The sequence below is a fragment of the Dryobates pubescens genome, chromosome 7, assembly GCF_014839835.1.
Source record: "Dryobates pubescens isolate bDryPub1 chromosome 7, bDryPub1.pri, whole genome shotgun sequence".
Taxonomy (NCBI): domain Eukaryota; kingdom Metazoa; phylum Chordata; class Aves; order Piciformes; family Picidae; genus Dryobates; species Dryobates pubescens.
This window is the reverse complement of record NC_071618.1, coordinates 9,215,643-9,240,378: the sequence shown is the minus strand read 5'-3', so window position 1 is coordinate 9,240,378 and position 24,736 is coordinate 9,215,643. Positions and strand designations below refer to the sequence as shown.

The following is a 24,736-nucleotide window of genomic DNA, read 5'->3' as shown; positions in this document are numbered from 1 at the left end:
TAATCTTTAGATATACCTGGATGTCCTGGGGTACCAGGTTCACCATCCCTTCCTGGAATTCCTGGCTCTCCATAATCCCCACGCAACCCTTTTTCTCCTGTTGGTCCATGGTCCCCTGGACACCAAGAAAACAAACACAGTAAGACCAGTCTTATCAAATTTCACTGAAATGTCATACAACAATCCTTCTAGTCCATTTTGGAACACTGTTGCTTCTCTGTGCTGAACAAGGAAATGGCTGAATTCAAGCTTCATATATTGTACAGTAGTCACACTTGAGTAAAACACAACTCTCCAGTCACTAAACCAGAGCTGAAGAAAGACTACAAACTATTACATTTTTACAGGTGCCTGTGCAAATTACAAGGCAAAAGAAATTTCTTCAAAAGAAATCGCAAGGGAACGCATATTTAAGCTGATGAGTTACTTCAGAAGTGCCAGACAGTATCAGGTGTTAGCAGAAATGATTGATTTCACTGTTCTGCTATCTAAAAAGGTACATGTGAACAACCAGCTCACAGCCAGAAATTTGCTGTTTCCTCAGTTCTATCTAATGTGAAAGTATCTTAATTCCAGAAGGCTCCACCTCTTATTCTGCAGTGTGCTCCTTCTCCAGCTTTAGAATCCTCACTTTTTGGTCATAATCCCTTCTGTTAATGTTGCATATAGGTGCAGAGCAAAAGGTTAGTGAATATATCTCACTGAATGTTTTTAAGTAAGTAGATTTTATTAAAAACATCCCAAGATGTCATAACCAATATTTTCACTAAACACCACTGACAATCTCCCATAAAAATTAGTCTTTAGGCATGATCTGTGTTTTAGGAGCTTTTTAAAACATTACTGTTATATTCATGCCTAGAGAGATGAAGGCAGCTAACAGATCAAAGTTATACTCTCTACTTTCTGCACTCGTAATATGTATTTCTGGGTTGAAAAGGATGGGATGGGCAGAATAACAGCAGAGATTTTCAGAATGGGGTCTGTCTGTAACCTACCCTTCCAGGCTGTGTGAGCCAGGCCAATCTGCAGACTGTGTGTGGTCAGGAAAAGGTAGAGCATACAAGTTTGCAAGCATGCATTAGTAGTGCTGAAGAGATGAAGAAGTTAGAAACCAAATAAATTAACCATTTGAATTTCTCATCAAAGGCTTCTTTATTGGCATGTAACCTTGTGCCTAATTTGGATTTCTGGAAAGGAAATAAAACTAATTATCAATCAGTCAACCTACAGGCCAATAGCAGATAAGAAAATCATGAAAAACAACCTATGTGGATTTGCATTAAGGCTTTTGATACCACCATTTATATTGAGGTCAGAAACAAATGAGAAAAATTAATCTAGATGAAATCTTTGTAAACTGGAAGCCTCATCACATACAAAAGTACATCTCAGCTTAGAGGCAGATGCTCTTCATACTTGCTTCTACTCTACCTTGCAGTCTCTGGCTGCCCAAGTTGGGGAGGCACTGCACGTCGATATGCCTAGGTTTCTCTGAGACCCTGCTTGGGCACACAAGCCCACATCTAATTCCAACAAGTAGTCAGGACAAGGAGACAAGAGTTACTTAGACTGGGAAAATCTTCTGTTCCCACAGTTCAAATGCATCATAGTATAGTTATTGGTGATTCACTGTCAAACTGGAAAGGAGTCTCAAGTACTCTGTCCTGGGTGCAGGACACACTGAATAAATGCACAGATGACACTAAGCTGGAAAGGGTTCAAAAGAGGGTAGTATTAGACTGCATTGGGCTTTTGAAGAGTTGGAGTAAAGGCTGAAAATCAACATAAGGAAATTTAAAAGATGTAACATGCCATATATATGGTAAGGAAAAAACCAGAAGCATGCATAGAAAATTCAAAACAATTACATAGACAGCAGTTCAGAAGGAAAGGACTAAGGATCATGGCTAACACAAACTGAGTCAACTGTTGTATCACGGAAGGGAGAGTTCTTCCTAGCAGGGCATGAGTTGAAGTATTTCCTTTAGCAAAGTGCACTATAACCAGGCTGCTGCCAAATCGAGAAGTCAGTGAAGGTAACAAGAATAATAATTATTTCAGAAAACATGATATACAATGAAAGAGTGAAGGACATGGTTGAGGGGAATGGAAGACTATGATCACCGGAGCTCCTTCCTAAGCCCTACACTTTTGTTTTAACTAAACCAGTTATTGTTTATTTAAAAACTCTGACTTTTTTTTTTTACTAAGAAGTACATAAAAAATTTTAACAGGACAAAATAATGAAAGCAAAAACCAGGAGAAAACACCTGCATTATTTGCTGTGTGAAATTCTTTAATTTTATTTTTAAAAATATTGTCTAAGACTAAGACACAACTGAACTCAAAGCATTGCTGATTATATGAGTGTTAATTACACTTATCCAACAGTCAGAGATTATAGTTACCTTTTTCTCCTTGATCTCCCTTTTGGCCTTTGAGACTAACCATGTCCATGGTGTCCATCGTTCCAGGTTTTCCTGGGAGACCAGCTTCACCTTTATCTCCTTTGACACCAGGATCTCCCTGGGGTCCAACTACACCTTTGGAACCTTGGCTACCTACAAAAGGATAGCATAGAATATTTCAGTGGCACATAAAACTTAGCAAAAATTTAGCAGACGGCAACAAATTAAATTGACTGTTAATTTGAAACTTGAACACCAAACATCATGCTCCAGAAGATCTCATTTATCTCCTACAAAGCATTTTTTATATCAGGGATTCACAGTAGCTGTCAAAAAAGTTGACATGTTTTTCCTGCTTCATCACCATCAGTTTAAGAAGGACATTGAAACACTTGAACGTGTCCAGAGAAGGGCAACAAGGCTGGTGAGAGGCCTTGAGCATAAGCCCTATGAGGAGAGGCTGAGAGAGCTGGGATTGTTTAGCCTGGAGAAGAGAAGGATCAGGGGTGACCTCATTGCCCTCTACAACTACCTGAAAGGTGGTTGTAGACAGGAAGGGGTTTGTTCTCTTCTCCCAGGCAACCAGCACCAGAACAAGGGGACACAGTCTCAAGCTGTGCCAGAGGAGGTTTAGACTCGAAGTGAGGAAAAAGTTCTTCACTGAGCGAGTCGTTCGTCATTGGAATGGGCTGCCCAGGGAGGTGGTGGAGTCGCCATCCCTGGAGGTGTTCAAGGGGAGATTGGACGTGGCACTTGGTGCCATGGTCTAGTTGTGAGGTCTGTTGGGACAGGTTGGACTTGATGATCCTTGGGGTCTCTTCCAACCTTAGTTGTACTGTGATCCTGTGATACCATTAATTTTAGACTCTCAAAACAAAAAGGATAGGAGTTTGGCAGTAATAGCAGGCATTATTTGAGGAATTTAATTAAGACCTTCCCAATAGATTTTTGTAATTCCAAACACAGCATTTTCTTGGAGTAACATCATCCTTACACCTAGCAAACTGTGACAGTTTTAGGCTGTGCCTTTAAGAAAGGTCAGCTACTGACCCCTCTAGCTGAATGTTTTGGTGTAAAAAGGAAAACAAAGGCAATTCTAAATGAATTTCATTGGTAGATTAGTTGCAATGCAACTTTAAGGATTTTCAGTTTTAGTTCAGTCTGTTTCAGTCAGTCTGGACAGCTGTTTTCTTTCGTCTGTGCTTGGTGCTGACCTTGGACGAATGAGATAAGAAACGAATTCTTTTTTTCTTCCCTTAACAACTGCTTTGAACTAACATAACTTCCCTTAATATCCATTTCTCTCTCTTTAATCCTTTTTGGGAAAAAAGGAGGAAGGGGGGAAAGGAGGTTTTGGGGGGAACCCTCCTCCATCAAAGGGGGGGGGAATTTTCTGTGTTACGGTCTTTCCTGTATATTTTTTGTACATATTGTAAATACTGTATATTGTGTATATATTCATTGCATTTCATTCTGCTTGTAAATACAGCCCTTTCCCATTTTGCTTCTCTGACTGAGCTAGCTGTGGTTTGTGTGTGTGGGGAGAATTGAACTTCTCTCACTACCACGTAAACCCTTACCTTATAGAAGTACAGACCAAAAATCCTGGCCCAAATACATGACTGCTCTTAGGACATGACTTTCCAAATTACACTATTAATAACTTACAGGGAGGTTATTTGATATAAAATATCACTTAGACCAATAATAATCCTTATATTTGGTTATTTCTAGACTTGTTTCTGCCTGGAAATAGGCATATTTTACAATTTTTATTTTGAGAAAAATCTCTCTTACCTTTCTCACCAGGCAACCCTCGATCTCCAACTGGTCCAGGTGTTCCTGGCAACCCAGGAGTTCCCATAACTCCCATTTCTCCTTTGGGTCCTGAAACCGAAGGGAAAGAGTGAGTAACAAAAAAAAAAGCAGGAGCATAAAGAAGTAAAAAGAAATAGAATTTACTCCCTATCATATTAGTAACTGCACTACTTAAGGAAAAATGGGACAACAAAAAAGTTACGAAAACCAGAATAAAACAGTTTGTAATGAGTTTTTGACAGATTCTTATGACCCCCTATTACTGTAACAATGCCATTATTAATGAAGGCATTATTAAAACCACCTTCTGTCATTGCAGCAGTGCAAAACAATCACCTTTCATTATTACACTCTAATGGCTAGCTCCTGCAAGTTGCTTGATTTGATCCACTGAAGGACTTGAGTATCAGTTCAGTTACATGTGCACAGAGCTACTTCACTGATGTCAGCCCCTGTGTTTTCCCAAGCTTGGGCTCTTTGATGGATTAATTCCTAACCAAGTGAAAGGGCATTGCTACCACAACTTAATAAAACAGTTGTCAAAGATGCTGCTTTCTGAGGAAGAAGGTGGTTACCTGATGATCCTTTAAGTCCAATGGCCCCCTGTGGACCTGGCAGACCGGGTAGCCCCACAGACCCTGGTACTCCAGGCTGACCCTGGCTGCCTTTATCTCCTTTTGGACCTGGCATATCTAGACCTGGAATACCAGGAAATCCTCTTTCTCCTTTTACTCCAGGAAATCCTAGGAAAAACAGAAGATAAAGGATTAGTCCTTAATGGACACAAGGAACATCTTTAACAAAAATATCTGATTATGTCCACCCACAGTTCAGAAATTACATGGCATGCAGAATGAAGACTCAAAGCCAGACAGGAGAAACAGTTCTCATTTTCTAAGTGAGGTGTTGATCTGGTATATATTACCCACTGATGACCACACAAAATGGCAGGTTGTTTTCTCAGGAGGCTTCACCCTGTGGTTTGGACTAGATGGAGGAGGCCTGTTGACATGTACCCCCACTACAAAATAGTTCACAAGCAACACTTTCACCAGTATCAATATCCATTTGTGCCAAAAGTCTACTCCTAAGCACCATCATGGAAGCATTTTTCTCTCACCTGGTGGTCCCTGAGGTCCTGGCTGCCCAGCAGGTCCTGGTGACCCCTGCGGGCCCATCCCTGGTGCACCTGGAGGGCCTTGCAAGCCCTGCAGTCCTGGGAGGCCAGGGTCACCTGCAGGGAGACAGACACAGACTGAGTGTTCTCCAATGATATTTGAAATAGTGTTTGCTGAAGATGATAAACCAGGTGGTTCAAAAGAACTTGGCTAACAAGATCTCATGTCAGCCTCTCACACCTCCTGCCTGGGATTGGAGGAAGGGCATGGTACTGATGGTTGTTAGGAGAAAACACGGGGAAGGAAAAAAGGGCAATACCCTGAGATATCAGTAGGATATCTCTGGTGACTGATTTTTTGCAGTATCTGTGGGGGATCTGTGTGACTTTGAAAAAGAAGTAGAAATATAAAGCTGTATTTTTCCTGTGATGTTACCTCTGAATCCTTGCTGACCAGGTATGCCTGGAAAGCCTTGCTCGCCCCGTAAACCAGGCAGTCCCGGATTTCCCTTTTCTCCAGGGATGCCAGCTGGGCCTGGGATACCTGGTAATCCTTTAGGGCCAGGGAGACCTATACCAGGTTCACCCTAGGGAAAGAAACACAATAGACTGTGAATTAACATATCAAAACCAAGGATTCATTCACTGACTGCATGTAAATCACACAGAGCTAGACTTACACAAGAATTCCATCCATCTATTTTGTCCCTTTGTATGCACAGTGGGAAACATAAGAAGAAGGACAGTTGGATCAACTTTTTTTTTTTTTTAAATAACAGGATCTTTGCACACATTCCTGTTGACATAGGAAGTCACAGACAACAGTATCAGCACGATACCTACTTTTTGACCTTGTAAACCTGGTACACCTGGCAAACCGTCCAAGCCAGGGGTTCCTGGAGTCCCTGGCAGACCAGGTGAGCCAGGCTGACCTTGGAAACCTATAAAAGAACACAAAATACAACTCACATCATGTCTGTGTTCCCTGCTGTCTCTTCAAGACTGACTGAACTATTCACATCCTCACAGGGATGTGTTTGTAAAGGTCTGTATAGTCTTTGATGTCAGACTTCTAGGGATGCCAATATCCAAATGTCTCAAGAGACATTCAAACACCACATAGCATTTGGCTTCTGATGAGAAACAACCACCCAGAAGAAATAAACACTGAGTGTCTCCTCTTACATGACATGAGAGTTGAGCCTTGTGTGTTGATGTCACTGAGAAACATCCTGTCTGCAAAACTGAGTTCCTAAGTCTTCAGAAAAATGAAACTTAATGTGTAGGGCATGAGAGTGAGGGATGCACAACAAAACGCATATGTGAATCAACATCTTTTGTTCAGCATGTGTCAGATGACATGTCCTGCATGTCCCACTGTGCACTGCACACAGGTTTCTATGCCACAGCTTGCCCATGCACTATGCCTTGAGAATGAAGGAAGGAATACATAAGACATCCTGCAAATCACTCAAAGACAGCACTCACACAACACCAGCACACACACAATAAACTGAGATGAAACTCCTTTCCCAGTGAAAGGTCTCGGAGAGTGAGAAATCTAGGTTTTAGGCTAAGCCCCAGGCAAGTCATTGGGCAGAGCTGAATTCAAGGAAGGATCCCTAGAAGCAATAAATATATTTGATACATCTTTCATTTCCTCTTGGCATCAAACAAGCATACAGCAATACTTTTCTAGATACAGTGAGGTTCATCCCACACCAGGCTTAGAGTAACTAGAGGTAGCCTTGGATAAATCTCCTTATTAAGTCTTTCTGAATCTCACAGTTCATTGATGTGTGGAACCATAATAAATTAAATAATAATGAAAGCACTCAGGAATTTTAGGGACTGAAGTGGCTGTTAAAAGCTCAGTCATCTAGTTTTAAATGAATAGCAGCACTCTGAAATACATCTCCTAAAGTCCAAACCTAAAAATATCAACATTCAGAGTTCCCCTGCATTATGTGCACACCTGGACAATAACCATGTAGTGAAGACTAAACTTATGCTGAGTAAGCTGGTATTCTAACCTAACTGCTCTCAGCCACCTCAACACTACAGATCTGCTATCGCTGGCCCAAAAATACTATAGTTACAGCAGTGTGATTTTTTGACCCACCACACACAATGTTTCATCTCTCAAAAAGATCATCTCATTTCTCAGAAAGATTATATCATTTCTCAGCACTTCAGTTGCTGAAAGGTAAGATTGTTGTACCATAACACATCACTGCCAAAAGCAGTGGTTCCTCAGCTACACCTCCCAAATCCCATTCAGCTGGGGCTGAATTATAATGCAGGCCTCCATCCTGTGAGAGACTAAATCTTGCCTCTCTTGATGTGACTCAACAAAGATAAAATCACCTTTGCTGCTGGCCCAGGCAATAGCTGGCAGACCACTGGAACAACTCTCTGGAAGGTGCATAGATAAAGATTGTTCACCAGTCTGCAGCTGCCCTGGAAATAATGGGCAGAGGCCACTGCAATCGATACTCTCTGGAATATACATACCTAAAAACTGTATAAATGATCTGAGCAACTACTGGCTCAGAAGAAGGAAAACATGAGAGAAGGAAAAGCCCAGGGCAATGCTGCTCTGAAGAAAAAGGGAGAGAATACTCAGAGAGAAAAAGGACAGAGACATCACCATGTAGCCTGGAAGAGGCAGACCAAGAGGAACCCGCTCTCCGTGTCCTAAGTTCTGCCTGCTACAACTCATGGAGCTGAAGAGGCTGCTCAGAGGACAGCACAACCAACACGGACAACATCTCCTCCATGCCAAAGCTGCAGCAGCCTTCCTCCACAGACTCAAAATGTCTTGGGGGTGAGGGGTGTGGTAATATAATTCCTTTCCACTTCTCTCTCCCTCTCTGTCTTCTCTCTCTCCCCTTCTGATCCATCCACTTTATTCTGTTAACAAAGAGCCTTGCTGTTGATATTCTGGCCTCGGTTGTGCCTCTAATTTCATAACACAGGAATATTCAAAAGAACTGAGTCTCTTTCCCCTCTCTGGACTAAGACACATCCACACTCCAGTTATACCAGTTCTGTTAGATGGATAACTTTATCTTACCTTTGGGTCCTGGAGGTCCAGGGAACCCTATACCTGGCTGCCCAACAGCACCTTTTTCTCCTGGCAGGCCAGGTCTACCTGGAAGCCCAGGATTGCCTTTGTCACCTTTGCAAGTGAAAATAAGACAAATGTTAACACAAAGATCAGCTTCTGGGGAACAGAGCCATTATAATCATCAGACGTAGATTAATAGGACTACTATACCTTGGGGTCCAGGGAAACCAGGTGGCCCAGGAAGGCCATCTGCCCCAGGAGGTCCAGGAAGTGGTATAGTTCGTCCTGATTCACCCTTTGCTCCTGTTAATATAAAGATTGATCAACTGTAACAACTGCTGAAACTGAACAACAGTGTTTCACCTAGCTAACAATATTAGTCCACCCATACCATTACAACTGACTTGCTATGAAGTTTTTTGTAAAAGATTCATAGAAAACAGAGGTGAACCTAAACCAACCTGGCCAACTCTTCATGAAAAACACCCTCAAAGATTTGCAATTATACTGCTGAAAGCTAATTCTGATTAAATTAGAAAGTCTTTTTATTTCAATCTTAAATTTGGGTGAACCACTTAAAAGATTATTATTGTTTAAAGCATACTATAGCATTACCTGGAAGGCCTGGTAAACCTGGAGTTCCATCAAAGCCTCTGTCTCCTTTGTCACCAGGTAATCCGGCAGCGCCTATGCCAGGAGGGCCAGGAAAACCTCTTTCACCACGTACTCCAGGGAATCCAGGTTGGCCAGGGGGACCACGTTCTCCTTTCAAGCCAGCTGTGCCCTAATTTTTGGAAAGTATAAGTGTACTTCTTTCCTAACTGGTGACACAGAACACATCCTCCTCTCTCTTTGAATCTTTTGTAACTTGGATTTAGCACAGGTGTCTGTAAAGCTGAAGAAAGTGGATTTTTTTCAATCACTGATTTCAATGGAAATAGAACTGAGTACAGTGCAGCTAAATGGACCACACAGGCTTATGCTCTCAGTGGTGGATCTGGGAGGAGACGTGAGCTCCACATTCAGCTCCATATGCCTATCAAAGAACTCTCTATCAGTGCAAGATCTCAAAGCATTAGTTTGTACTTTCCCACAGAAGAGGTGTAGGCTAGAACAGAGTTGAAATTTGTTTTACAATCTCTGCTTCAATACCTACATTCCTTCAAACATCTTGAGATAACAGCTACATCATCCACACTAGTGGATTTCTCACTATCAAGCTGTGAGAAAGGAACAAAACTATTGTTTTGCAGGGAAAGAACCCTTTTTCTATAGTCTGAAAGTAACAAGCCATGCTGATTACATCTAAGTCACAGAATTGTAGAATTGTTTTGGTTGGAAAACACCTTTAAGATTGAGTCCAACCATCATGATGTAAAAAGAAAGGAGCAAAACCTAACTCTGAAATAAAAGTTTGTTGTCAAAGGGCCATCTTCCTCACTAGTTCCAGGGCAACTGGAGTCTTCCTCTGAGGAATAATAAACTACTCAAGGTAAGAACAAGATGTGGAACAACAAATGAGGGCAATAAATACAAAGCATGCGAATGCTGATCTGAAAGACAGAATGTATAGGACAGTATATAAACATAAACAAATACACTGTAGGACAGTATGTAAACATAAAGAAACACACATACCGGTGCTCCTTTTGGACCCTGGAGACCTGGCAATCCATCTTTCCCCGGTCTTCCTTCTCTTCCAGGAGTACCTGGTTGTCCTGGGAAACCAGGATCTCCCTTTTCACCTTTCAGGATAGAATCATAAGTAAAATCTCCTGGTTCTCCTTTTGCCCCAGGGCTGCCTATAAGTCCTGGAGTGCCGGGGGGTCCCTGAAATTTCATAAATTCAGATGTCATCAGTTGCCCTACCAATCCTTCAAACAACACAAAAGAAAACAGATTTTCAGAAATTAAAGAATAATCCAAATCAAGTAAACCATTAAGTTTTTAAGGAGGTCAAACGAGAATATTTTCTAGGACACACCAGTGTGTCACTAGTGTGAAAAAGGAATTAATGTATACCCTCTTGCTTTGGCTATTTTGTCGGTTATGGTATCACAGCTATATATATTTTGATGGTGCGTATAAACTTACACCACTTAAACAAGAACCACAGGCCACGACACCTAGAATCTACTCTGAGTTTTAAATGGACTACACACTGGATTTCAGTTACATGTATTTATACAGTATCAGCATCAAGGTAAATGAATACATAGAATACATAGAATAAACCAGGTTGGAAGAGACCTTCAAGATCATCGCGTCCAATCCATCAACCAATCCAACACCACCCAAACATCTAACCCACGGCACCAAGCACCCCATCAAGTCTTCTCCTGAAAACCTCCAATGATGGCAACTCCACCACCTCCCCAGGCAGCCCATTCCAATGGGCAATCACTCTCTCTGTATAGAACTTTTTCCTAACATGTAGCCTGAACCTCCCCTGGCGCAGCCTGAGACTGTGTCCTCTTGTTCTGGTACTGGTTGCCTGGGAGAAGAGACCAACATCTGTCTGTCTACAACCTCCCTTCAGGTAGTTGTACAGAGTAATGAGGTCACCCCTGAGTCTTCTCTTCTCCAGGCTAAGCAACCCCAGCTCCCTCAGCCTCTCCTCGTAGGGCTTATGCTCCAAACCCCTCACCAACTTTGTTGCTCTTCTCTGGACTCGTTCCAGCAAGTCAACCTCCTTCCTAAACTGAGGGGCCCAGAACTGGACACATGAGACTTTTTAAAATGGCATCTTCACGGTGAAAGTGTCTGCCCCAACTTTTAAACACAGAATCCTTTAACACTGTGGATCCTATTTCCCTGACACAAATGCAACAGAAGTAGCTCCACATTTTCATGATAATTTACAGTACCATCAAAAGTAGTACAAATACAGGAAAATAACATACTTCAGTATGCAAAGACAAACTTACACGCTTAAATTGCTTATACAAGCCCCACCCATGATTTTCTTTCCATCAAAATGTTTCCAATCAACTGTAATATTAATCAAATATATAGACTGCCTGCAAAATCTTTTTTTTTTTTTTTTACAAAACTCAAACATTATTTGCACAAGAGCTAAGGCTAACTGAAGGCTGAAAGCTTCTCCCTGAACACCTTATTTCTGACATTCAGCTGACAAATGCACACATCTCCTCATTACTGATGACCATTGATTTTGCACAATGAAGAATCGTAGTCAGCTGGCACCATCAGAATACGGCACACATGCTCTTCTGATAAGAAATTATCTACCTAATAATATACTTAGAGGATTTCTAAAAATCCTAAGTTTACTACATATTTCCTAGCATTTAGGTAACTTTTCTCATAGCAAAAGTCCTTCTAATTTCAAGTGAACCAGAGCTACTCATTAAGGTAGTCAAGCACAAACTTCATGGGCAATGCACACTACTTATGGCCACTGTGTGACCTCCACCTAAACCTGAACCAGGACACTGTCAGAGGTAATCTTTCCATTACCTTTGGTGGGCCCTGGATCAGATTCTCTTGTTCTGGCATGTCTCTAAAAAAATGTGAGCTTGCAAGGCTGTCAAAATCTAAGTTATGCTACAGCAACACATACATTAAGGTACATCTTGACAGCATATCCCAGTGTATGTAGAATCATAGAATCATTTTGGTTGGAAGAGACATTTCAGATCATCAAGTCCAACTGTTAACTGAGCACTACCAGGATGTAGGGACACTCAAGTGAACTCTCACAAGAACAAATGCGATTGTGGCAGTACTGCTCATCTAGGAGTAACCTGTTGCATGTTAGACAAGTGCTACGTTTATGGCTGTTCTGCTTCTGGTGTCTAGACTTACTCAATGGAGCCGAGCTACCTTGCATCAATGTAATTTACATGCGACCATATTATGAGGATTCTATCCATCTTCAGAGCTATCCTTTATTTCTTCAAAATTAGTTAGCTTTCCTGCTAACTAATTACATTTTATGGAACATACTGCACACATTTCAAAAAATTCAGACAAACTGCCAAAACATAATGCATGCTAATCCTAGACTGCTTACACTACACTAGATGGCACTGTGTCTCTCTCAATAAAATAGAATTAACCAGGTTGGAAAAGACCTTCGAGATCATCAAGTCCAACCTATCACCCAACACCATCTAATCAACTAAACCATGGAACCAAGTGCCTTATTCAGTCTCCTCTTAAACACTTCCACTGACAGTGACTCCATCACCTCACTGGGCAGCCCATTCCAATGGCAAATCAGTCTCTCTGTAGAAAGAATTTCCTCCTAATATCCAGCCTAAACCTCCCCTGGCACAGCTTGAGACTGTGTCCCCTTGTTCTGGTGCTGGTTGCCTGGGAGAAGAGACCAACTCCCTCCTGGCCACAATCTCCCTTCAGGTAGTTGTAGACAGCAATAAGGTCTCCCCTGAGCCTCCTCTTCTCCAGGCTAAGAAACCCCAGCTCCCTCAGCCTCTCCTCATAGGGCTTGTGCTCCAAACCCTCACCAGAAGGGCAATACAACAGGCAAGAATTATTGGAACACTTCTCAAGATCAGGACTGACTTGTATCTGTTTCCTGCAAGGTCTTACTTTTTACCCAGCTGCACTGCTTACCTTGCTCAGATAGAAGGTCATAATGGGCAAACACAGAAATATAACCTGTTTCTGACAGCTCTTTTTTCCCTTCTCATAGCTCAACCACACTGCTTCCCAGTTTATTTTGCTAGGCACAGTTCTTTAATTTTATCTTATCACTGTGGTGGTCTGTTTTTAAACAGGACTATTACACAACTACATTGATGACCGCATGTCCTTTGATCACATGCCTCATAGGACACACATTGCACTTGACAAGGCATTACTTACAGGCATCCCTGGAAGGCCATCAAGTCCAGGTAAACCTCTGTCACCCTTGAAACCCGATTGTCCTGGAAAACCTTGTCAGAGAGAAAAAAAAATACAGCTCTGTTTATTACATGCTTTTACCAATAGCTTGTTCTATGTGAGTTCTTTGATCCTTCTCAATGTGTCTCATTCCATCCCTGATTTTATCAACATAATACTGTTAAAGCCAGTGAAGTTGTCTGGACTCACATGCTCACCTATGTTTGCATTCATAAACTCAGAAGCTGATGATTTACGTGACTTAGTAATGAATTCACCTTACTATTTACACCCATCATGTAAAGTCTTGTAGCTACCTAAACAGCACTGATTTTTTTTAAGAGCCACTAGAACTAGAACTAGGGATAATATCACTGCTTGCATGTAGCACTTCTCTCATATGGTAGCACAAAAATTATTACTTTATCAACCACAGAATTTAATGCAAGGACTGGGAACATGTACGGGCCATTGCACACACAGAACAAATGCTTCCAACGTTATTTTTCACAATCTTCTGTGAAAATATTTGAGTCACAGTTTGCAAAGACCCTCCACTGTGGCCAGCTTCTGCTTCCTCGGTAATTCTTTTTAATTGCATTGGAAATTTGCAGCTGGGCCAAAACCAAGGAATATTTCATCCTCTTTTCAATAGTTTCACAAAATATTTGATTAATGGGAAAAAAATGGAATTAATTTTATAATATATGCTGCATTTTTAGATTTTAGTCCATGTAGGTAATTCTCAAGTAGCTAATGAGTTTTTACCTGCTGGGCCTGGTGGCCCTTGTGGTCCTGGAAGTCCAGGAGGTCCGACTTTGTCACATAAGGCACAGGCTTCACCTTTGTCACCTGGGGAGAAAAGGAAAAGGAAAAGGAAAAGGAAAAGGAAAAGGAAAAGGAAAAGGAAAAGGAAAAGGAAAAGGAAAAGGAAAAGGAAAAGGAAAAGGAAAAGGAAAAGGAAAAGGAAAAGGAAAAGGAAAAGGAAAAGGAAAAGGAAAAGGAAAGGAAAAGGAAAAGGAAAAGGAAAAGGAAATAAAAGAAGAGAAAAGAAAAGAAAAGAAAAGGAGAAAAGAAGAGAAAAGAAGAGAAGAGAAAGGAGAAAAGAAGAGAAAAGACAAGAAAAGAAGAGAAAAGAAAAGAAGAGAAAAGAAAAGAAGAGAAAAGAAAAGAAGAGAAAAGAAAAGAAAAGAAAAGAAGAGAAAAGAAGAGAAAAGAAGAGAAAAGAAGAGAAAAGAAAAGAAAAGAAAAGAAAAGAAAAGAAAAGAAAAGAAAAGAAAAGAAAAGAAAAGAAAAGAAAAGAAAAGAAAAGAAAAGAAAAGAAAAGAAAAGAAAAGAAAAGAAAAGAAAAAAGAAAAAAGAAAAACAAAGAAGCTATTTAGGAGAACTGAAAGTTGGTAGATTCTGGAGCAAATGTCAATTTAATACACTCCAATTTGAAAGAAAAAATAAATAAGATACTTCCAATTATATGTTTTAAAGAAAAATGATTAGCAAACTCATACAAAAAAATTCTTTATAATTTTTAAAGGAATAGCATGAAAATCAACTTCAATGTTATCATAGGGATAATATTCAACAGCAGAGTTAAAAGGGACCATGCTGAAGAGGATCAAAAAGAAGAAAAGAAATATGTACTGGGTATAGAAGAAATAAAAAGATTAAAGCCGAAAAAGAAGAACCTGCATAGACCCTGCAATTTTGCAGTTTTAGAAAGGCAGTGAGCAGACTGAGATTAGGAAGGCTCAACCATCATGTAAATGAGTGCAGCTCTTTTTTTCATATGTCCACGTAGTCAATGCTACTAAAATGCATGGTTGACAGTCCTATTTATAGGTGATACAATTTTAGCTTCATTTACACTCATGGCAATGAGTCATAAGCCATTTCCATTCCCAACTCATCTCCCCCTGTCTAGTTCTCCATCTCAGAATTTTCACCTTGAATTGCCATGAACAGTTCAGTTTTCACCTAATAGAGCTATATACAACTGTTGCTTTCTTCCTACCACCTCTTTCAGCCCTGCACCATCCTTTATCTCTTCCCAGCAATATGTAGGCTAAGTTAAATGTGAGTGAAGTTTGTGTCACATAGCTCAATACACAATATCCTTATTTTACTCAAGAAATATCTTCCATGTCCATTATCTATTTGTTTAACTAACTTTTAAGTACACTTTCTCTGACTCCAGCCTAACTTGTTCAGCCTCCTTATATACTCAGACTCCAGAGTACAGAGCATTAGAAGGCAACCACTTCAAAATAGCATTACCTTTCTCTCCCATCTCTCCTGGAAATCCATCTCTTCCTGGAAGTCCAGGACTACCTGGTGCACCGGGTTCTCCCTGCTGGCATTGATCAATTCCATCTGCAAGGGAAATGCAATAAAGAATGCTGTTTGACAAATGCAAGTTTCCATTATAGAGCTGCATTTATGAATGTCCCAGCTGAACACATCTATGAAGAGTGATAAATCAGTACAGCTTTGTACTTTTCTATTTGATTTACTTTGAAAAATTTAACTGAGAATCTGTATTTTGGTTCCTTACATACTACTTACGAAACCCTAAGAATTACAAAGAAAAGACAGGCTCTGCCATAACATTACAAGCAACTTTCACTATTTTTATTATATGTTTTGGCTAAGAAGAGTATTTAAAACAACAACAACAACAACAACAACAAATGGTGGAAAATTGATGATTTGATCCTGAAGAGAACTGAAAATAAAGATCTTCTGAAGAAATTTGTTCATAATAGTTTTTTCTACCATGACTTTTGTTTTTAATGTTTTAGGAAACTCTCTTAGGTCAAGAGTAGCTTGTTATCACCTACTTAACTTCTTCACATGGATCAAGCTTCCTGAAAACAAGAAACTGTATATATGTTAGGAGCTCAAATAGGTAACTTTGAAGGGTTGAGGCTGATCCCCTCCCCACCATGGGCAAAATAACAACTCAGACAAACGGATTGCAAAAGTGATGGAAAGTCTAACTGAGAAGCGGTGAGTCTCTACAGAAAAGCCAGAAGTGAAGTGACAAAGAAAATCCCAAAGCATACTCACAAACATCCCATCCCCACCTGAGGGTACACCCAAAACCCCCAGGGCTCCTTCTTCCCCTCCCCCCCGACTCCACTACTAGGCTAGTCTCAGCTGGCCAGATCTGAGACTGCCCATCTCCCCGGCCTTGGGCCTAGCCAGGAGAAATCTCCCCCCAGTTGCTGGGTGGTGGCGAGGGAAGAAAGAGAAAGTGCCAGACCCTGCGCTGGTATCTTATAGTGATGCAGGGAATTATGGGATGAAATACCTGGGTCCCTGTGTCCACCCCTCTGGGCTGGACTTTTGGACACAGGAAGTACCCCTCAGATGAACACAGCAGAGGGCACCCAGCCCAAACTGCTACAGTAACAGAATAAATCAGGTTGGAATAGACTTTCAAGATCATCGTGTCCAACCTATCATCCAACACCACCTAATCAACTAAACCATGAGCAAATAATATTTAGAAGGCTTGATATGAGAATACAAATTATGCTTCACAGGAAAATACTTAAAATGTTTGATGATATGGCATAGGTTTTGACTGAATATAATAGGACATCAATTTGGCCAAGGCCAGAACCCAAAATGTTAGTGTGAAGTTTGGCAAATGACAGGTAAATGAAAACAACATTTTTCTCCTGTTCTGCATTTGAAGAAGCAGAATTAAGGAGTGGCAGAAACATGTATAAAAAAACAGGAATTGCTCTTATTTTTAGGGCAAGGTAAGACTTGGCTATTAAATTCTATATTCAAGGTGCTGAATTTTGTACTGCTTTATTGGCGAACAGAGCAACAACTAGGCATCTTCAATTTTTTGAACTATGTGTTTTTTTATTTAGGAATTCCAAGAAGAATAATGCTCCTTTCAATAGTTTAAGACCACGTGAACTACTTTGATAGGGTTATCATCCTTTACATTGAAATTACCATTTCAGTCAGTATCACCTAAAGCAAAACTTTTCCTTTGCTAAGAGTTAAAACACCAGTTGTAAGGAACTGTTAAGCACAGATCACTTTCATGTGTACTCCTTCTCTTTAAAAACGCTTTATCAGAATCTAATTATACATAGCTGTATAATGTTTTTATCATTACTATTACCATTATTATTTATTTGCCACATCATTACTAGATTTTTATTTACCCCTATAAAGCACATGTTGAGCCAGTTCTCCTGTAAGATCATTTCATTTTACATTTTACATTTTACATTTACATTTCATTGGCAGACCAGTTTCTTAGTCTGCAGTTCTCATACCTGTTCAATCTACTACAGAGATTTGAGCAGAAGACTTGTAAATTGTGATATTTAACAGCTATCGCTTATGCTACAAACAGTAATAGTATTTGCCATTGTTTTAATTTAAAAAATCTACAAAAATCTCTAGGTTGGTACATTAGGAGAAAGAAGCAACCCATATGTATTAAGGTCAATTATTTGGTTATATTGAAACACTCAAATTTTGACGAAACTTTAAAAACATTTGTTTAACAAAGAATCCTTGTCATAGTAAGAAAACAAGCAGCTTGCTGTACCACAGAACAGTTTTTGCTTGGCCCAATACAAAAGTATCTTTTTTCCACAGCATAGATGTATTCCAGTTGCAGCTTTTACAATCTTTTCTTTTGTTTGCTTTTGGTTTGGATTTTTTTCCTTTTTTTTTTTTTTAATATGCATGAAAAGTACATTATTTGGCTTCATTGTGAAAAGCAACCAAGTGCGTTACCTACCTGTTACGCCTGGAGGACCTGGTGGGCCAGGCAACCCTGGAGGACCTGGGAAACCATCTCTTCCAGGGGGTCCAGGTAAAGGGAATCCAGGAGAACCCTTTTCACCTTTTTCACCTCTCTCTCCAGGGACACCAGGTGATCCTACCCTGTCCGGAAGCGGTCGACCTTTGTACAGAGAAAAACATATGGAAATTTGACAAGTGAAAAGACAGTAATATTATCCACACATTAGCTTTCAGAGAGAAATGTAGACATGCAAGTGCAAAATGAAAAAAGAGATCTTATTTTACTATTGGTGATTATCATCTGAGCTGAAGTGAGTATACTCACTTCGGTTAGGTCCCTAGACAAATACACTTATCCTGTACTAAGTGTCTTTCTGAGATTTATTTGAATCAACTTTTGCTGGGTGATAAATAGTGGTGACACAGAAGTTACTTCAACTATTACATTTAGAAACCATTATACATTTATCTCATAATAACCCAAATCTGAAATATACATGGAAAGGGACAACATGTCTAAGAACTTCAGTAAATAAGTATTTAACAATACTTATTGTTAAATATGTAAATATTTACTGTTAAATATGTAAATAAGCAGATTTCAGGAATACTAAAATCAAAACTGTCTGTAGAAATAATAAACAAACAGCTAATAAACAGAAAATTTTTAAAAAACTACTTAAAAATCTCCTTTTAATTATATATACAGTCCCACAGGGCTTCATACTTTAAGAAGCTATTTCAGTTCACAACTAATCACTAGACTCAATTGCTAAGCCATTTTGAGCCTTCTGCTACATTGCAAGAATATATAAAAGTCACACAAATCTCAGTTTCTGCAGGGTAATGACACACTAACAGCTACCATTCTTCTTGTCTTGGAACACAAGTCTATAGACACTGTCACAGGCTGTGGCATATCCTATCTCCTCCCTAAATTGTGAAAAAATTCCTGGAAACTATCTGACCCTAACTCACATTAATTTCATATTTAGCTCACAGTGAATGTGGAAAACGTGAGCTAAGGTGGTAGTAGTAATATCACTGCAGGATGTGCTGGAGTCACATTTCCACAGATGATCTGCTAAATTTTTAATAAGGATATATCATGGTTTAGTTCAAATGGATACATATATATATATATCTCTAAATATACACACACATATACAACAGCACTGTTGTCATGAATATATGGACATGTTGAGGCTACGAAAAAGGTAACATTTGCATGCAAAAGAAATAACTTTTAATAGAGTCATGGAATAGTTTGGTTTGGAAGGGACCTTAAAGATCACCTATTTCCAACCCCCTTGCCATGGGCAGGGACACCTTCCACTAGAGCAGGTCACTCAAGGCCTCATCCAACCTGGCCTTAAAAAACCTCCAGGGAGGCAGCATCCATGACCTCTCTGGGCAACTTGTTCCACTAAAAACACCGATAAACAACAAACAAACCAAACAACAAAAAAACCCAGGAAGCTTTCAGGAATGACTATGACTTATTACTTCTCCCTGCACACCTCGTTTTATTATATTTATGCTAACACATACTGGAACTGAAGTGAAAGCAAAATGCATTACACACACAAGCCTATGCACATAGTGATGAACATATCCACATTTTACAACTCTTCTTGTCCAATGGAGCCATACTGTGTGGACTATCTCTGATGACCTGTACACATTATCTTTTCAATTTCAGCAAGAAGTTATCAGGATGCCAAACAAAGAGTCAGGCTAGATCACATCAAAGACAAAAGAAATGCAAACTAAAGGGTCTAATGGAACAATTAGATCCCAAGAAAGGCCACTGCCTGGGTACTCTGAAAGTCAGGCAGTAACTGTCAACAGCTAAAGAGATAGTCTATTGGGATTCTTCACCCCAGGAGAACACAGGCAAAATGTGAATAAAAATCAGTGGCCATAAATTCATACCTGGAGGTCCTGGGATTCCTTGCACACCAGGGAAACCTTTAGAAACAGAGGTTTTCAGTTAGGCAACAGTCAGCAATGCCAAAAACAGTGCACTTTTTAGCATATATTACATACCTACAAATTACAAACTAGTATGCACTGAATCAAAGATTAAGTTAAACAATCTATCGATATTTGCAAACAACCTATTTAGGGAAAAGGCCCTGCTGTATGCCATAGCCTCCACTGATCTTTCTTCAATAGATTAAGGTCTGTAATGGGAAAAACAGGAAAGAGAAGGCTTGGGTTTGCCTATCTGCTGAGGAATTTTGTAAATTATGCAAGACACTTAAGATCAAAAGTTAAGTAGCTAAATTTTAAAGGAGTCTCAAGATTGTCTTCATATGATCTTCCTTATGCTTGAGCATATTTCAGTCTTTCTTAAATAATCTGACTGGATTATTTAACTTCCACAGGAACAGATCCCAGTCCTATAACTACAACAAAATGTAATAACCTGAAAGCAATTAAATAAATAACTGGAAGACTCCACTGTCATATAGAGCTCCCAAATTTTTTTTTCTTTTAATAAGAAAATTAAGGATATCACTTAATCAGAAAGACAACACAAAATACATACCTTTTTCACCTTTTTGACCTTTCAGTCCAGGCAAACCTGCAAGTCCAGGGTCTCCTTTTTCACCATAGGTATCTATTGGTCCAGCATCAATAACCTGAATCACAGGACAAAGAATGGGACACTAGAAATCTTCCCCACTTTGACCTCATGGAACAGAGGCCATTTTGGTTCTGCAATAACAGTTTTGCACAGTTACAAATACAGCAATGTATTTTTTGTTACAGGGTGGTAGCTGCTGAGGAATTACTGAAAAAAAAAACAACCATATTTTCCATTTCCTATTCTACCAAAATTCTTTCATATCAGTAGTAGGATTCATAGGACTCTTTCTGAACAAGAAAAACTGCAAGAAACCTCAGCATAGTCTAGGCACTCATCCATTAGATTTGTATTACCTTACAGTTTAAAATATTCTGCTCTGGCAACTTCTGCTAACACTGATCTAAGCTTGATATATAGAATACTAAAATTTACAATAAAATATTCCAAAGTATGCACAATTTTTCAAATCAAATTAGCAGGCGTTGTGAACTTTCCCCCATGCTGGGCAAGCAGCATTATTGATGATCTATTTGCTGCTGACTAATGCCATTTTTCATTTGAAGTGTTTAAAAAAAATTATAGACTGCAAAGTTCACAGACATACTCTTTTGAACTTTCTTCTGGATACTTTGTATTGATTAACAATGCCTATCATTCTCATAGCCCAAAACATTTGAAATTCATACTATTTGAGAGCTTCCTTCCCAAATTTCAATCATACTCAGAAGAACTGTATCCCACAGTTCATTTTTTCTTAATGGAAACAGATGACACGACTGACAAAATAAGATAAATAAGATAAGATAAAAACAGGCACAGTCTCTCTTTTTATTCTAATTATATGAGCACTCTGACTTTCAGGAAATTTGTATTTTCATGTAGGTTTAAAATAAAACAAGAATTTATGTTACTTACCCTGCCTGGGGGTCCTGGGAAACCTCGTTCACCTTTATCACCCTAAAACAAAATACAATTTGCATTTTAAAACTGGACCAGATTTTCTCTCCCTCCCCTCCAAGTTAATTTCCTTAGCAAACGAACACTTAGACACAGATTCATACAACTTCCAAATGATATGACCATTCCAATATATACTAAGCAGTTAGTTTGTAGGCATGTACTAGTTTATGCTATGTAGAAAGAAGTTTTAGGAAAGTACATTTGTACATGTGCAGGCTGGGCAAAGAGCTTGTGAAAAAAGCCTGCATTAATCCATCCACTGAAAAGAGATCTGAAAGTAGGATACGTTGGGTTAACACAGTCCACTCTCCCCCAACACAAAACTGAGGGAAAGCAACATAAAAACTCCAGCGTTGAGATAAAAAGAGTTTTACTAAAAATGAGATAATATAATGCACATTGGTCTACTTTTGCAGAAAAGCACAGCAAAATGCAGAAGCAGCAGCAGAAGCCAGTGACCTACCTCCCTACCTCCCCAAGGCTCACAGTCAGCCCAGCAGAAAAGCCCAACACCCCAAGCCTTGCTGCTTTCAGTTTTCAACCAGAACAGGGAGCCTCTCATGTTGCAATCTGAACTTCAAGCCCATAGTACTTTGCCTCAGCCAACACTTTCATTTTGAAGCTGGCATGACACAGCACGGTATTGAATAACGGCAGCAGATTCAACTCAGCCCATGACACAGGGATATCTAAACTACCTTAATTTTGGCTTTTCCAGGGCTCTCTGTGATGACATTACAACTCAGTAATATTAATTTAATATTGCTTTATGTGCATTCACTGCTTATATACATGTCTATGAACACAATATACAAGCTCTTAACTCCCTCATTCTGTGTGATTAGAAGCAAAGCTCAATTCTCCGCACCTTTAAACCAGGCTCCCCAGGTCGTCCTGGAATCCCAAAGCCACCAGGCAAACCCTGCACGTAAAAAACAGCAAAACAGTAAAAGACAAATATAGTTGCATCTTAGCCCAGTAGGCAGCAAAGTTTTACATTTCTCAACCAGTCACTAATTCACTGAAAGGAACAACGTTAACAATCTAGAAGGCTACAAAAGGTCAACCAGTTACATATAATACACAGACAGTTCTTTGTTGTGAATTTAAGAAACAGTACAGGAAAAACAGTAAAATACATACAGGTTCTCCTTTTGGTCCTGGCTCGCCATCTTTGCCAGGCTTTCCCTGCAAAACACCAAGTTCCACTCTGCTTAAACAGGCAGCCACATAGATGCAATTTCTAAGTATAATGTGTGAAACACTAGAACAAAGCAATCGCATTAATCAAAGTATGCTAACACAGCTACGTGCAGAGTACAAAGCAGGCAAAGAGTAACTGTCTAGTGATTATATTACTTAACATCTTACAAGCTGCAGAATTAAACAAAATCCTGTAAATCTGTGCCCAGATCCAGGAGTAACATACAGATTTCACACTCAAGGAGGCTTTCAATAGTACAGGAAACTGGAATCAGAACAAAAAAACCTTTTCCCTTCATAGTAATCCCTTTATACATATGTGTGTGTGTGTATACACACACACACACACACACACACACACTCTACAGCCTCACAAAACTTTTATTCATAGACATTTGGTGGCTCTGTTTCAGCAGAAGTCTTGAAGAGTATCCCCCTATCAGATTGCACAATAATCTAGTAGTAAAAATAATTCCCCTAAATTGAAAGCTAGAATTTTAATTCACAAGGCAGATGATAACCTAGAATCCAAGACTCCTTCAGAGCAACATGGTTCACAATTACACCACTGTGTTAACCTACAAAGTGGATTAGACTCCCTTGAAGTAATCAGCTGATAAGTGATAAATTATCTAAATGGACTAACCTACTTCTCAGCATTCCCTTTCTCATCCTATGGACTATGACAGGACTGGCTTCTATGCTTGAAGCCTAATCCACCGGACACTGGCTTTCAGGTAGTGTCATAGTGCTTAGATTGTATGTGTGTCATAAGCAATATGAATATGACCCCAAATTTGATACTTCAAGTAAGATTGCATGTAGAAAACACATGGGTTTGCTACCATCTGAGCTATAAAAGATGTAGCATGACTCATGAAGAAGTTATATGGGTAAGACTATGATACGGGTCAGACTAGGCATATGTAATAGACTTCTGGCCTCAAGCGTCTACCATCAGGCTAGAAAGCAGTGAGCAAATGTATCTCAGACACTTTAATTTTTTTAATCCAATCATCTTCTTTGTAAGAAAGAGTACCTTTAGGCTAAGCAGTTTTATTTTGTAGATTGAATGTAAAGCGTATTTGAAATAAATTCAAGACATTCCATTTAGCTAAAGTCATTCCTACAGAGTGATTTGGGTTTTGCTTTGTTTTCCCTTCTGTTCTTGAATTCTTAACTTCTGCTTCAGTTGGGGCCAATGGAAATCTTGTGTCTGCCTTCAGCATTAGCTATCTGAAAGCATCTTACATAGTAATATTAGCACATGTCACTACTACTTTGACTCATGCACCTGTCCTACAGCAAAACTTAGTGAAATAGCATATTTAGTATATTTCAAAACATTAATAGGTACTAAGCTTGATTAGTTTATAGAAAAAATACAACAACTATAATTATGATATTCATAAGGTTGAGCACACTTACACGTGGACCAGGCTTTCCAGGTTCACCCTTGTCTCCTTTGAAACCTGAACCTGGCAACCCCTGGAAAATAAGCACACATCGGATTGAAAAAACCTGCCAAATTCTAAAGTAAATTTGCTTGTATCAAAGGAGTATAACAATATTCAGGGGCATTATCAGATTCTTCACAGTTTTAACAGTATTTAAAAAAAATATATAAAAATTTAAATCTACACAATACTTACTGGGACTCCCTGTTCACCCTTTTCACCTGGATCACCCTAATGAAATTACATTAAAAAAAAAAATAGATTAGTTAAAAAAAATCCTAACCATTATTCATTTAGGTTGGAAATAATTTAATTTTTCACATCAGCAAAAGCACATCTAACCCTGTTCTCCACTTCAAGAACTATGCCTGATAGTATGATGTGCAGGAAGTTAGACAAACACAAAATGTGATTCCATTGAGCTGTTTTATTATACTAATACATATGGCTTAGACTGCC

General features: G+C 39.4%; 1 protein-coding gene across 1 annotated transcript in view; it reads right to left on the bottom strand.

The window, feature by feature from the left end:
- The window catches only part of COL4A1 (collagen type IV alpha 1 chain), a 134,008-nt gene that overhangs the window by 22,342 nt on the left and 86,930 nt on the right, over positions 1-24,736 (bottom strand). The window contains exons 14-35 of the mRNA XM_054162874.1: positions 24,473-24,508; positions 24,249-24,308; positions 22,761-22,805; positions 22,486-22,539; positions 21,573-21,614; positions 20,616-20,709; positions 19,997-20,032; positions 18,057-18,221; positions 15,557-15,652; positions 14,054-14,137; positions 13,268-13,338; positions 10,055-10,246; positions 9,032-9,200; positions 8,627-8,719; positions 8,423-8,527; positions 6,190-6,287; positions 5,783-5,933; positions 5,350-5,463; positions 4,805-4,972; positions 4,209-4,298; positions 2,412-2,564; positions 17-115 (exon numbers count right to left, since the gene is read on the bottom strand). Of these exons, the coding sequence (XP_054018849.1) occupies positions 17-115; positions 2,412-2,564; positions 4,209-4,298; positions 4,805-4,972; positions 5,350-5,463; positions 5,783-5,933; positions 6,190-6,287; positions 8,423-8,527; positions 8,627-8,719; positions 9,032-9,200; positions 10,055-10,246; positions 13,268-13,338; positions 14,054-14,137; positions 15,557-15,652; positions 18,057-18,221; positions 19,997-20,032; positions 20,616-20,709; positions 21,573-21,614; positions 22,486-22,539; positions 22,761-22,805; positions 24,249-24,308; positions 24,473-24,508 (2,215 nt within the window). The remainder of the gene's footprint in view (positions 1-16; positions 116-2,411; positions 2,565-4,208; positions 4,299-4,804; positions 4,973-5,349; positions 5,464-5,782; positions 5,934-6,189; positions 6,288-8,422; positions 8,528-8,626; positions 8,720-9,031; positions 9,201-10,054; positions 10,247-13,267; positions 13,339-14,053; positions 14,138-15,556; positions 15,653-18,056; positions 18,222-19,996; positions 20,033-20,615; positions 20,710-21,572; positions 21,615-22,485; positions 22,540-22,760; positions 22,806-24,248; positions 24,309-24,472; positions 24,509-24,736) is intronic.